The following is a 14,176-nucleotide window of genomic DNA, read 5'->3' as shown; positions in this document are numbered from 1 at the left end:
TGGAAGTCATCCTGGTGGCTTGCAATGCCTCATTTGAGTTTCTCCACAGCTGGATAGCCGACGTATGGCAACCTCTATTATAGACCTTTAGGGATTGACACTTCACATAACAGGAGGGGCACCGAGGACAGCAGATTCCAGACTTGCATTGCACGAGGCATTCCATTACTTGTCTAATAAGGAAACCTCCTGTGAAATGTACCTATGAAGCATCTAAAAGAGCCCATACCAACAGACATGGCTATTTTCTGATAAGGTAAAGTTATCCAGGGACAAAGCAAGGATAAATATAGCATTTAAAGCAGTGGTAATGGCCAGTGTCTGTATATAGTTTTCCACTTCCCGGTAGCAAGTTCTTGGTTCTGCCACAGACCACTATATAATACGAATGTCTAAAACTGTCTTTTTTAAGCTTTCAATTATTTCTCAAGAGTTAAAACTCTGCCTCTGTAAAACTTGTTGACCTTTATCTAAACCCAAACCCTGCTTCCTAAACACTGTTTCCACTAACTTCTGTTGCATTGTGTAACCCTGCTTTGCCTCTAAATATGATTTTGTATGATTCACCCCTACTGAAATACCCACGCAAACTCCCACAGCCAGCCTAGATGGAAATGCCAACTAGTGTGTTGAGGATGATGGGAATTCTTTTTAAAGGAGAAGAGTAATTAAACATAGAAAGTAAGGATTTTACATTTGCTTTAAGTTGGTCTTCAATATCTACTCAGGAAGTTAATGAAATTAGGTTTTTGATAAGGACAGGATGCTACAAAAGAAAGCTGGGTGTACAATAAAAGTAAAGCACTCTGCTCTTTTGTAGAGATCAGGAACCAAAACATTGCAGATAATAGAACAAGTAAACTCAGCTGCTTCCCATGAAAAAGTTCTATGCACACTGCTGATAAAGCGCATCAAAGTCAGCGGGGAAAGTTTTTTGTGCCAAGTGTCACTGCTAAATGTTAATGAAATCAGCTCATGTCCCATAATTACCCCGCATACAAAATGTGCATTCTTACAACGGACGCAGTGCTTGGATAAGACTGGATTACAAACCCTGTGCCTAGATCTCCGTAAAAAGAATCAATAATTGAGTAAGCAAGGAAATCATAGCAGAACCGCTCAATGACATACACTGTCAATGGACCGTGACTCCCCCAGTCTGGGAGCTATGAACGAACACGTCCCTGAATTCACAGTCAACACTCTGTGATTAATCAAATGAAGGGTTAATTAGGCTATACCTTCCATACCATTGAAATGACTCGGCGCCACAGAAAATATATTAACCCTTGGAAAAGGCTCATGAGTAATGAGCTCTACATTTAAAAAAAAAAGGGAAGCAAATGGGATTAGTCAATTGTACATTTCCATATGATTTATTACTACAACATCCTATAAATGGTGATCATGTACTATGCACATATGTGAAAATATATAAAACCACCGGGAAGAATAAAAACTAGACCACCCATGAGGCCAAACTTACAGATGGTTCACATAACATTAACATTATTAGGCGCTGTGTGAAATAAACACTGTGGAATGAGCACAATGATAATCCAACACTGATAGGAAGGTCAGAATTAGCCTGTATTTATAAGTGGTAATACTCTATTAAAGCATCTACAAACTGTGACACTCTATTAAGGCTGTGGGCCTATGTAATTATTTGACACAAAGAAAGGAAAAATATTATAAAACACAACTAAAGCAGTGTAAGCGTGTACACACAAGATTAATGCCCAGTACATATTTACCCAGGAGATAATCCACTCTTACTACTCCTAGACCTGTCATTTAAATATGTAGACACTTCAAGCTTTGCAGAACAAAGATTCCATTGCCAAGAGGAACACTTTGATTGCACTTTGCTATTTGTATAATTAAGTTACCATAATGTAAAGTATAGAACAATTCAGTACGATCTACCTTAATAACCATTTGAAAAACGGTCGGCCTTTAGCTGAAAGTATAATTCAAATCCTTTTTTTTTCACATATATCTACTACTAGCAAGCAGTAGATATATGCCCCATGAAAAATAAAAATGAGACAAATGCCTAGTTACTTACCTGTTCCAGCGCTGCTTGCTCCAGGCTGAATAAGTCCCGTCTCCCGAACAGCTGTGAAGGACGAAGAGTGCGGGTGCATGCGCAGTAGAGCAGAGGGGGAGAAAACACAATTACAGTGAATGGATGCAGCCAGGAGCGTACACGTTGGACAGACATCGTGGGACACAAGGAGTCTGTGGTGGATCCGAGACCGGCATCAGCACTGAAGGGACTGTCGGAACGGAGTGGAAGGAAGAGGATGATCGCAGCAAAAGGCATCAAATAAGGTAAGTGTTTACAGCAGCATGGGGGGAGAGGGGCAGAACGAGAGTTTAATGTCACTTTAAGAGCTTATTCATACCATGTCCAGACCAGAACAATTTGGACCCAAACCAAAAAAGCATCCCAATGTATCCCTATGGTATTTCTGGGCTCTGTTCACACCAGCGCACTCCGTTCTGGTCCAGACAAAAAAAATACTGCTACCGCACGACATTACAGTACTGTGCGTTCCAGCGTTGGCGATCACACTGTGGGTGGGAGGCGCGTTTGGGGTGCCACTGAAACGAATGGCACTGCAACTTACCTCCCGCAACATAATTTGTCAGGCCGAAACCGAAAATTACTTTTTAAATGATTGTATTGTAAAAGCACATGGCGCTTGAATAGCTTCAGCCAGGGAATGACAACTGCCAGTGGCAAGATTACGCAGACGGCAGCTGAATGTAATTACAGCAGGTAGTGGGCTGGTGCAATAGCCAGCTTGCTATTGGCAATTTCAAATTGCAATAGCCAATAGCAGGCTGGCTATTGCACCTGCCCACTGCTTGTCGTGCCCTCCTCCCAGCATGGAGAAGAGAGCTAGGGGACCCAACCAACTAATCGATAATGAGAACAGTTGACAACTATTCTCATTGATTATTATCGATTTATTGATTAGTTGGTTGCAGCCCTAGATAACACCTACTTTATATTTGTTGCATGTTCCCATTCATCCAACAACCTTTTTTAAATGATCTTTGCTGAAAACGCCAAGACAGAAAGCTCCTATGTATACCGGGTACACATGCAGCGCATTTCGTCTGATTTAGCAGGAATCCTCCAAAATGTGCTGCGGTGATGACCCTGTTTCTTTGGTAGAAGTTGATAAGAACATGTTGGAAAATTTTGGGGCTAATGGTGCTTGTCAACCATCAGCTGCAAGCACCGTTTGGGTATATTGACAGCGGCTGGCTCCCACTGTCAGAATACGATAGAAACAGTGGTGGATTCATTCATCCACGTTGTTCAGCGTGGACGGAGGAATCTGGCATATTTTGTTCGTTCAACGTTGAAGGAAGAAAAAAAATCTGTGTATATACTACTTTAGGTTTCCCTATTTATGAAAAGACTAGGCAACCCTGTCTGCCATGAGCTGAGCAATCATCAGTATGTGATTGCTCAGTTTTCGAGCTATAGAGCTGGCATGTGACAGCTGTAGTGCTCAATGCCGGCTCTAACTATTGGGAAGAGTATATTTTACTCTACCAATACTTCTCCTTTAAGTGACTAGCTTTTAACATGGAAGGATATTGAATAATACACTCCCTTGAAACATCACTATGTATTATTTTTTTCTCTGTTAATGACCAGCTATCATGGTTATTAAGCTGAGCCTGCAACTTTGTTTTTATTGGTGGCTTTTTGTTAAATTAAAAGTATGAAAAAATAAAACTGTCTCGCAGTGGGTCCCCTTATCTCAACACTGATATCTATTCAAGGCTGTAGAAGCTGCCTATAATGTCCTATCTATAATCCTGCTGCAGCTAAATCTCAATCTATAGCAACTGAACGGACATGGACAGCTGAAACCGACACCGCCAGCTCTAGCCAGATTTGATTACAAACAAACATCTGTGATCACATTGGTTTACAAAACAACAATATGCAAGTTATTTAGGTAGGCGGATTACTCAAATTTATTATGTAATTATCCGATGCATGATAAAGTAGGGTACACAGAGTACAAATTTCGTGCAGTGGGTGCAGTTGTCGGCACTCTTCTGCCCGGCATCCCTTGATCAGCTGATGAGGTTGGAAAATTCTTAGCCGAACAGAACAGAACCGCTAGCCAATCAGCAGCTAGCTGTTTGGGTATTCTGAGAGCTGTTGCTGTCAGAATACATTGCAAACAGCGGGAGGTCATGCATTAATGCACATAAGAATTGATGGAGGAATCGGTTATATTTTGTTTGTTAAGCTCGTGGGCTGAATGAAAAAGATAGTTTATACCAGTGTATACCCAACTTAAAACAACTAAATTTGCTCGGGGCATCCAGTCTTAATGGCCTCTGGTCATAAAAGGGTGAATATGGAATTTATTTTAATACTTTGTGATTCTGTTAACATTTATAAATGTTGCCAGTAACATATTCCACTTACTTCCCACTGTCTTGCTCAAACTTTTCAAAGAAAGCCTTGCGAACTTGAGTTCCGGAAGACCTTGGCAGTGTCTGGGACCTAACCAGCTCACGCTTCTTCTCAGCTTGTCGACTCAAAACGGGTGGTGGAGACTGGGATTTGGGGGTGACATCAAAATATCTGTCTGTGCTGGAATACAAATAAAACAGATTCATTAAACAAACTGATGATTTTTGCTTTTTTTGTTATTGTGAACAATGAGTCGTAATAAAAGGTACCACACAATGGTAAGCCACAGTAACCCTGAACATGAACTGTCCAATTTCCTTATTTTTAAAAGCATTATAAAGGAAAGTATGGTGTATTTTCACTCAGCACATCATTTAAAAGTATTTTTCTTTATTTTAAAGTATTTTTTATTTTTTTTAGATATAGTAAGGAAGGGTTCAAAACCCTCTCCAATCGACCTGATGACCAATGTCACTGGGACTGGAAGTGGGGAAAAATCCCAAACTTTGAGTTGTCACTGGAACAGGAATAGAAGGGAAATCTGCGAATATGAACACTTGTTGCAGTGAGGCAGGACTATTTCCTCACATTCGAGACCTCTCACTTCCTCTTGTGTCTATGGGACAGTAAGTCCAGAGAAATCTTCCCAATGGGACAAAGGCAGTTAAAAAAAACCCTGATGGGGTTTATAACCCTTACCTCCTTTATCCAAAACTAGAACAAAACTATTTGACTTTAGACATCATTACAGCATTTACCTTTACAAGCTTGCTTGTATATCTCCCTTGCGTGCCCCGTAGAGGTGCCAGGAGCCAGAATGTGACGTCACTTGGGTACAGGCACCTGTACATGGCACGTGAGGGAGTCGTAAGCAATGCTTGATGGAGCTCCCTCGAAGCCATACCCCTACCCCACCTCAAGCCGACACTCTGCGCTGGGCAGCATACTTTGAATGACGGCTTGTGGAGAGAACGGACAGTGCTGTTCTAGGGGGAGGCTGAGGAGCCTCTCACCTAGCACAGTGGAAGGCACGCAGCAACCCACTGAACACAGGGTTGTGACCCACTTTTGGGTCGCCACCCACCAGGTGAGAACCAGGGCTCTAAAAGGAACATTTGCATATGTTGGCGATCATGCTAAATCTATTTTTTTGCCAAAGTGAAATCTATTAATTTGGTCACAGGTTTCTGCTGTAGGTATGCATGAACACCCAGGGAATTTTTACTTTAAAAAGGAGATGCTTGCTGCCTTCTGGCTGCTGAAATAAAAATCAAATGATATTGAAAGGCAATGTTGCTTATGACACTGCAGATGGGGCCCATTACTCTATTAAAATTCAATGCAGTGGATTTTGTAACCAGGATGCATATCCTATCTAAAAAGTCCAAAAGGTGGGCACCGCACTCCGATAAAGAATAAAAACTGCCTGGGTGCACCTAAGGCAAATTAGACACAAATGGCACTCACGGGTCTTGTAATGAGTCAACATAGATACATTTATTGTGCAACGTTTTGACAAGGCTCTGCTCGTCTGTCTCACTTTCTCAAGCAGTGCCTTGTTAAAACGTTGCACAATAAATGTATCTATGTTACCTCATTACAAGACCCAATAATATTTTTTATTGTGCACTTGTGGGAGCTAAAGTAGAGAGCATTCCGCTGTTTTCCAGGTCAATATACACATATGAAACATATGTTAATACAGAACACTTTGTTAACTAGCACCTTGCATTTCAGGTCACATCTTATAGAAGCTGATCACCATTCTTTTAGCATGATGCAGTTGCTAAAAATATATACAGCAAAAAATCGATCAAGGTAAAAAATATCACACCTGAACTAAAACTGCCCATTTACTGTACCAATTTCAAACGGTTCTGGATGAACAGAATTAAATTTGTTCAGTGGGTGGCCCTGTCTGCACATGATCAGGATCAAAATTAATTCAGGTATCCAGTAGGTCAGAAAATGTACAATTCAGCTGCAGTTACATTTCAGCTATTCTGACAGTGTCACTCCCGCCGCCGTCAGAATACAAAAGCCCAGCGGGAGATTTGTCCATCCATGCTGTTTAGTATGGATGGAAGAATCTTTTTTTTTTTCAGCCCGCAGGAAATATAAAAGGTGTATGGCCAGCTTTAGGCACAAGACTCTAGATATAGTATAGAAATTAAACCATGAAATACCAAGGTGTTGCACTAAGGAAACAGATTTTAGCACTGTGTACTCAATAAAAGATATTTTGACTGATGGAGGCATCACTAGCACTCTTAAATTATGGCTACGCAAGTACATGACAATATAGTGCTTGACGTTGCAGATCACAATCATCTGTCATGCTACATTATACATCTTCTAAGCATGTGACTGAACAATTTGTAATGAAAACAATCTTTTCTCGCAGCACTTTTTGCTTGCGTCAAGTGGAATTTGCAGTTTATTTGAATTCTCAGTGGGTGTTTTGGGCTCATTGCACAGTGTGTTTAGCTTAGGAAATGGCAGTGCGATAATCACAATTGTGTTCAGGTAAAAGTGACAGACTGACAGTTTTTTTTCCTATTTTTCTAATGGCTGAAAGGAAAATTAAACATATATTGTAAACCAAATAATGGAAAAAAGGCATCAACCCTTAGAAGTAGCTGCTTCACTCAAGGGTCCTGTAACCGTGTCACTCAGGCTTTCCATACGATTAAATGCAAACATTCCAGAGAAGAAAAGGAAATGCAGACGCACGTACAGCAAAGCCCAAGGCACATATAAAAGGTGCTATATTCAAGACTTGCAGGGAGACATGCAATTGGGGCTGCTGTCTGGTCTTCCACCTCCACCCCAAGCCAGTCCTTAAAAAGGCAAACTCAGCGAATGGATTACTATATATAGTATTTCCCATTCCACTTGTAAAATCAAGAACAGTAAAAAGGATATTTCAGAATAGAACTACAAATGGAGGCTTGGATGTATAGCATTTTCCATTCTTCATTTTACTGGAGGACATGTACGAAAGTCCTACCGTGACCCAAAGCTCAGTATATAGCGAGGCTATTGCTATTGAGAGCGAAGCAGCCGGGACGCATCCCGACAATACTGTTGAGATCCACCCAGCAGGCTGCATGACAGCAGGCTCTGCCTATCTAGATACAGAGCCAGTTGTGTTCGCCCCCTCCCCGTCCATTCCTCCAGTCAGCACTGGAGGATCGGAGAGGGGAATCCCTGCGGGGAGTGGGGAGCGGTGACCGATCTCTGCAGGGAGACGATCGGGAAGTGAGCAAGCGACGGTATGTGTTCGCTCACTTCCCGATCTATAGAGTTGGCGTGTGACAGTTTCAATGTCACATGTCGGCTCTAACTATGATGAGTGGAAATCACTCACCTCATAGTTCTTCTTTAATTATATGTGTTTGTATACCTACCCATCTTCTGCATACTCACACATGATCTTTCGTTTTTGTCTCGTATAAATTCATGAAAAACTTGTGTCACAGACATGTCAATATATCATAATGTCTGGCCACTGACATGTGTTGAGATGTATAGCCGCCCATTGATTTTACAAGAAGGACGGACATGTAGCTATAACCAATCTGTATGTCTTTATGGCGGAATGTCCTCAGAGCTTTGCAGAGAGCTACAAGAACGTGTGGGCTAGCCTTTTGTACTAAAAAGGTCTACATTTTATTTCTTTGGTTAAATCCGATCTGATATTTATAAATATTACAATTTTACCTGTTATAGCAAGCAAATGTTAAACTCCAAACAGGAGCACCAGCTCCGCAATAGGATAAAACTGAAGAGCAGGAAAGGACACTTTAGACCAGGGGTAGGCAAACCCCGGCCCTCTAGCTGTGGTACAACTACAAATCCCATGAGGCATTACAAGACTGACAGCCGCAGGCATGGTTTTCAGAGGCAAATACATGACAGGATTTGTAGTTTCACCACAGCTGAAAGGCTGGGGTTTGCTTGCTACTGCTTTAGTCAAACAGCTTGATGACTTAGAGCAGCGGTTAACCTTTATTTAGTCACATCACCTTTTTTTTAAAGTATACAAAATCTCGAGACACCCCAGTTTAAAATGTAAAAAATATCAATTTAAAAATTCATGAGTGGCCCCACCAAAATCCACACCAGATAGAGTCCGATATGGATTTTATCAAGAGTTTCCATCACATCAAAATCCCCCTTTACATAAGGAGCCCCCTCTATCACAATTCAGATTAGAGTTCCCTTCTTCACATCAGGAGCCTGCCTGCACAATGGAAAGGCATGACACTGAGCAAAGCACGACACCCACAGAAGCCGGAAGGCCCTGGTTGAGAAAAGCTGAATTAGAGTTGTGATACAGCACCCTTCTTTCTCTTATGACAGTAATGCACATGATGCTAATATTCATGCAGCCAGTGTGCTCTGCAAACTGAGCATCATGGGTTGTCACCAGGAATCACGTAGCCCCTTATTGTATCATGCATCAGGCCCCTTACCCATTGCTACATTTAATTGTACTGAAAAAGCTCAAACATTACAATTGTAAATGTAACCATTTTTCTAATGGTATTTATGTGCATTGTCATCTCTGGTTTAACCAAATTTCGATTAACCTTCAATTTGCACTTTAGTTACATGACACTGTAAGAATTTCGGCTAATTAAAATCCTACCAAAGAACGGCCAGCCTTAAAGTGAAGGTTTAGAAAAATTAGGCATGTCCAGTTTGCAGAAAAGAGATTTGCAAAGAAGAATAGATTTGGCAAATGTACTTTTTATCCCAAGGACTGTATAAAGGAGAAGTGAACAAAAATAGAATTTAAGACACACTGTCACCTGCCCATTTAGGGAAGTGACAGCCCCTCCTGATAGTTCTCCCCCCTTTCCCAGCAAGGCATATTTGCCAATCCACACTGCAGGAGTCCACCCCAAGTAAGCTCTGGTATCGGTTCACCTGGGTGGATGACATTACTGCCCCCATGCCTCAGTGACGGTGCTGGCGGTTGGCTGCTCAGGGCCTGGAAGCCCAGCTCCATTAAAACAAAGGATCTCAGTCCTGGACACTGAATTCATTATTTTTTTTTTTAAATAGAGCAATATACAAAGTTTAAAAAACAATAAAACGTTCAACAGCAGACACTTGAGGTACACAAAAGGTATAAGAGCATTCCACTTGCACTTATACATTTCTGTCAAACACACTGAGAATTTAAATTATTTATTTGCACGCCTGAAGGATATTTTATGTACAGTATTTCTGTAAGAAGATATAGATATTTCAGTGTTACCTTTTCTTCCCTCTAATTACTGTCACAGTGATATATTGTTGATCTGCAGTGCATGAAATGTATTACATCTGCAGACACTTCCACAAAGAAATCTATTTTATTAGAAAGACTTGTCCTTATCTTCAGGCCAAGTCATCAATCAGGCCGTCTTGTCATCTGCGTCACTACAAATGGTGATAGGGTGGGTGTCAGAGTGATATCTGGAAGATCCAGAAAAGCAGGTTTGAGGGTGGGTGATGGGTTTTGTTTCTATTATTTTTTTAAGATTTATTGGAAACGTGCTTTATAATTTTGTTATTACTATCTTCACAGTTGAAGAGAGGTGGAGGTGGCATTTCCTTTGTGACAGGAATCTCAATGGACAGGGTGCGGAGAAGCTGTCACATACTTGTGGTAACAGGCCAGGGAACTAGTGAAGTTTTTTTTTTCTTCACAGTTTTACTGCTTTTAATTTATAGGATGGAATCGGACAAGTAGGAATGTACAGCTCACTATCATAGATGAGATATGTTCCCTAAAGCTACTAGTACAGTAATATGCTAAGAAGTGTTGTACTCCAAAACTTGATATATTACTTTTTAATGGAAATTTGGTAATACATGCAGGTAGTGTTGTCATTTGACCAGAACATTTTAAAATAAGTGAGTAATTTGACCAAAGAAATGTGCCTTTGTATAAAGTGGACCTAAGCTTAAATAGATTTCTTCATATGAAGTGAAAGCATGCTTAATAATGTCCAAATGTAAAGCTTTCAGATATGGGTTACCTCTCAAAGAGACCACAGTTCTAACTTTAACCATACCTTCATTTTCCTTTTCCCCTAGCAAGCCAGCGTCCAAGCTCAACATCTACTTCCTGGACTAATGCTGGCCATAGATGGCTTGAATTTTGGCAGATTTCGGAAAGCACCATGGAATGGAAAATTATCGGCTGAACAGTGACTGCATCCTATCAGATGGGGTCTCCTATCAGATGGGGTCACTGTTTGTATATTCAGGAAGCTAAGGGTGGCGTGGCTGCCGAATACAATGGCCATCAGTGGAGATTCCTCCATCCATTCTGTTTAGCATAGATGGGGGAAAAAGAACGAATTTGTTTGATAGCCATGTATGGCTAGGTTAAGATCCCGACCCATATGTAATATGTAAACCTTGGTGCCTGTGCAGTAGCCAATAAAATATTTGTATACACATGTCTCACCCAGATCGCCCCCTGCTGCAACTTTTCCTTGTGACTTGCTAAAATGTTAGTCATCAAAGATAGGAGACTTCCTCCTGCTTGCAGCAGACTAATGACATCATCTCAGGCTAGGCATGTCACTTGTCTGGAGCTTAAAGTGACGCCAAACTCAGGAGGTAATTCTTACAAATACATTCAACTACCTTAACTATTAACAAAAATGTATTTTTGTTAATAGATAAAAGGTACTTGAATGTGTTTTTAAGATTTAACTCCTGAGTTTAGTTTAATTTTAAGTGTGTGTGTAAACCATAACAAAAATCTGGACACACTGATTAAAATGTTGAGGGGCTTGTAGCATACCATGATGATTGGTTTGGATCCGAGTCTTTTTAACTGAACAAAAATGAATTGGTCTAAATACCGTAATCTCATAATATGATGACATTACTGAATTAAAAAAATAAAATTATCATTGCTTACAAAAAAAAAAAAAATGATTACAAACGATTAATTGAAAAAAAATGTACACTATATTCCATAACTGGATCATGCATAAAATGCATCATTTCTAGCGCAAAGGAGACTCAAGCAACTTAGTAAAGGACTTGGGGCATGTGCCCCGAGTACCAGTATCTAGTAACCCCCGTCTGTAAATCAATATTAATGCTTGGGCTCCAAATATGTAGCACAGTGGGGCTTTCAAGTTAACATTTGATGGCCAGGATTTCTAAGTAATCTCCTATAGAACACTATAGACTTCTCCCTGCCTATTATTTCAGTTGTCTTTCACAATATCCCAGGGGTAATTCCTGTAAAAGACACCTTGCCTTGTAGACATATGATTAAAATTAGTTTTTTCCCCGTCATGACTGATTGAATGTTATTGATCCGTGAATCTATTTACTTTTAACAGAGTTGAGGGTACTCAACAAATACATGACATTGTATGAATGGCAGGAAGCTGTTCACAAGCCTCGTACAAAGTAAACACAAGGATCATTTTCACCAGTCATCCTTTATTTTACCAATAAAAACATTTAAATAAAAACCAGCCTAGACATAACCGTAAGCACAAAAAGCAAACCTTGCAAGGCTGTTTTCTATAATATACTATTACTAAGTCCTTGCTCATTGCAGAGTTTCAAAAACACTTTTGAAAGTGGCTAGTTTTCCTGAATGCCAATAGTCTACAAATGGAAAAAAACAAAATGGAAGTAGCTGAGTAACACAACTTACCTTTCACTGATAACCGAGGAGTTTGCAACGCTATAACTTTGTGTGGTTTTCGATGAACTTACGCTTTTTTCTGCAAAAGGGAAAAATCAATCAGTGAAATGTGTAACAATTTAAAGACCTTGGCATGTGGTATACTGGGTACACCCAATCAGAGTATAGCAATGTTAGTGTGTAAACTGCAGTAATCCATACCAACCAGATTTCAATCTAAATCCATCAAATCAGTAAGAGAGGACACCCGTTTGTCTGTTACTGCACTTCACTCTTGGATTTACTGAATAAGCTCCAGCATGTGATATTGAGCTAACAGAAACCATAATGGAGCCATTTAACACCAATGTACATTCAGGGCTTGAACACACCATAAGCATTTGGCTGTGTTGCCCAACACAAGGACAAGGCATATAGCCTTATTTCATATGGTTGCAGTTCACAACAATGCTCCGCTGAAGAAAAAAAAAATAGGACATGTAGCATTTCTGGCTACATGTCAGTGTGTGAATGAGCCCAAGTGTGAATGAGAAAAAAAAATACTACATAGCTAAAATAAATTGGATTCAATCAGCGATATACTGAAATAGGGGCAACAATACACCAATCAGCCATAACATTATGACCACCCGCCTAATATTGAGTAGGCCCTCCTTTTGCCACCAAAACAGCCCTGATCTGATCTGTTGAGGCATGGACTCCTCTAAAGGAATGGTGGTATCTGGCACCAAGCCATTTGAGCTACAATAGCTTTTTTATTGGACCAGACTACACGGGCCAGCCTTCGCTCCCCAATGTGCATCAATGAGCCTTGGCCGTCCATGACCCTGTCACCGGTTCACTGGTTTTCATTTCTTGTGTCACTTTTGGTAGGTCTTGACCACTGAAGACCGAGAACATCCCACAAAAGCTGCAGTTTTGGAGTTGCTCTGACCCATCCGTCTCGCCATCACAATTTGGCCCTTGTCATAGTTGCTCAAATCCTTACGCTTGGCCATAATGACACATTAACTTCAGGGACAAAATGTTCACTTTCTGCCTAGGATAATCAATGCTATTGACTTCACCTCTCAGTGGTCATAAATGTTATGGCCAATCGGTGTATGTCCAATATTTTTGGTCTATACTCTGAACTGAGGGCAGGTCCCGTATGGAGATCTCTATACAATAAGGACATTTTTGCACATGCAACAAAATACATTTTGGCAGGAAAGAATGAAAGGACATTTTTTTCTGGTCATCTCGCAGGCCATACCGTATTAATTCTGCACCACACTCCAGTGACAGGATGATGACCAGGTATGGCCTATACTCTGCAGTGAAGAGACTAAGTGACAATGACAGTGACAAGGAGGCTGGGGGTGGAGAGGGGATGCCTTCTACAATCTATAACTGCAACAGAGAAACCTGGCTCTCCTGTCTGGCAGAGCTGTGTAACCCTCAAAACTAGATGGGACAGAAATAAATACTGTTATGCTTAAAACAAAACTATATCAAACTTAATGGTTTAAATCTGCATTTAAACATTCTTTAAAATAACAACATGAAAAGGCAAAGCAATATAAAAGTTTTCCACGCTGCAAGGAAGCAACATTCAGCAGTGTCAGAAAATAATAGAGACTGCAGATTGAAATGTAAAGGTATATTTTTATAACAATTGCAAAATGGCTTACGCATCTACAGGACTTGTAGAGCACTTCCTGTGTACTTGACGGTCAGTTAGTAATGATGTAAGCTTCCACCATATTGGTTGATACTGCCAACAAAAAGGCAGATCGTGACAAAATCTTGGTTTATGTGAAAAAAAAATCTATAGCATTAATATTACTATGCGCTAGGTTCATTTTTAATGGTGTAGTTGTCCTTTAAAATGCATTTTGAGACCATTAAGTAGCAAGTATTGTTCATTGCAAGGTCAAGACTACTGTATGTCCTCATTAAACAGCTTGTTATACGCTTTACCATGTGTGAAAATTGGTAATGTTTAATTGTGCTGTGCAGGGGGAGTGTGCTTTTGAGCTGTAAGTCTACTGCGTGGC

The 14,176-nt window shown here is 40.4% G+C and overlaps 1 protein-coding gene across 1 annotated transcript in view; it reads right to left on the bottom strand.

The window, feature by feature from the left end:
* The window catches only part of SMTNL2 (smoothelin like 2), a 106,292-nt gene that overhangs the window by 25,103 nt on the left and 67,013 nt on the right, over positions 1 to 14,176 (bottom strand). The window contains exons 5-6 of the mRNA XM_018557127.1: positions 12,147 to 12,216; positions 4,472 to 4,639 (exon numbers count right to left, since the gene is read on the bottom strand). Coding sequence (XP_018412629.1) covers positions 4,472 to 4,639; positions 12,147 to 12,216 — 238 coding nt within the window. The remainder of the gene's footprint in view (positions 1 to 4,471; positions 4,640 to 12,146; positions 12,217 to 14,176) is intronic.

Source organism: Nanorana parkeri, unplaced genomic scaffold, assembly GCF_000935625.1.
Source record: "Nanorana parkeri isolate BGI_ZX_2015 unplaced genomic scaffold, ASM93562v1 scaffold269, whole genome shotgun sequence".
Taxonomy (NCBI): Eukaryota; Metazoa; Chordata; class Amphibia; order Anura; family Dicroglossidae; genus Nanorana; species Nanorana parkeri.
The sequence above is the reverse complement of the archived record's forward strand: the minus strand, read 5'-3'. Positions and strand labels throughout refer to the sequence as shown.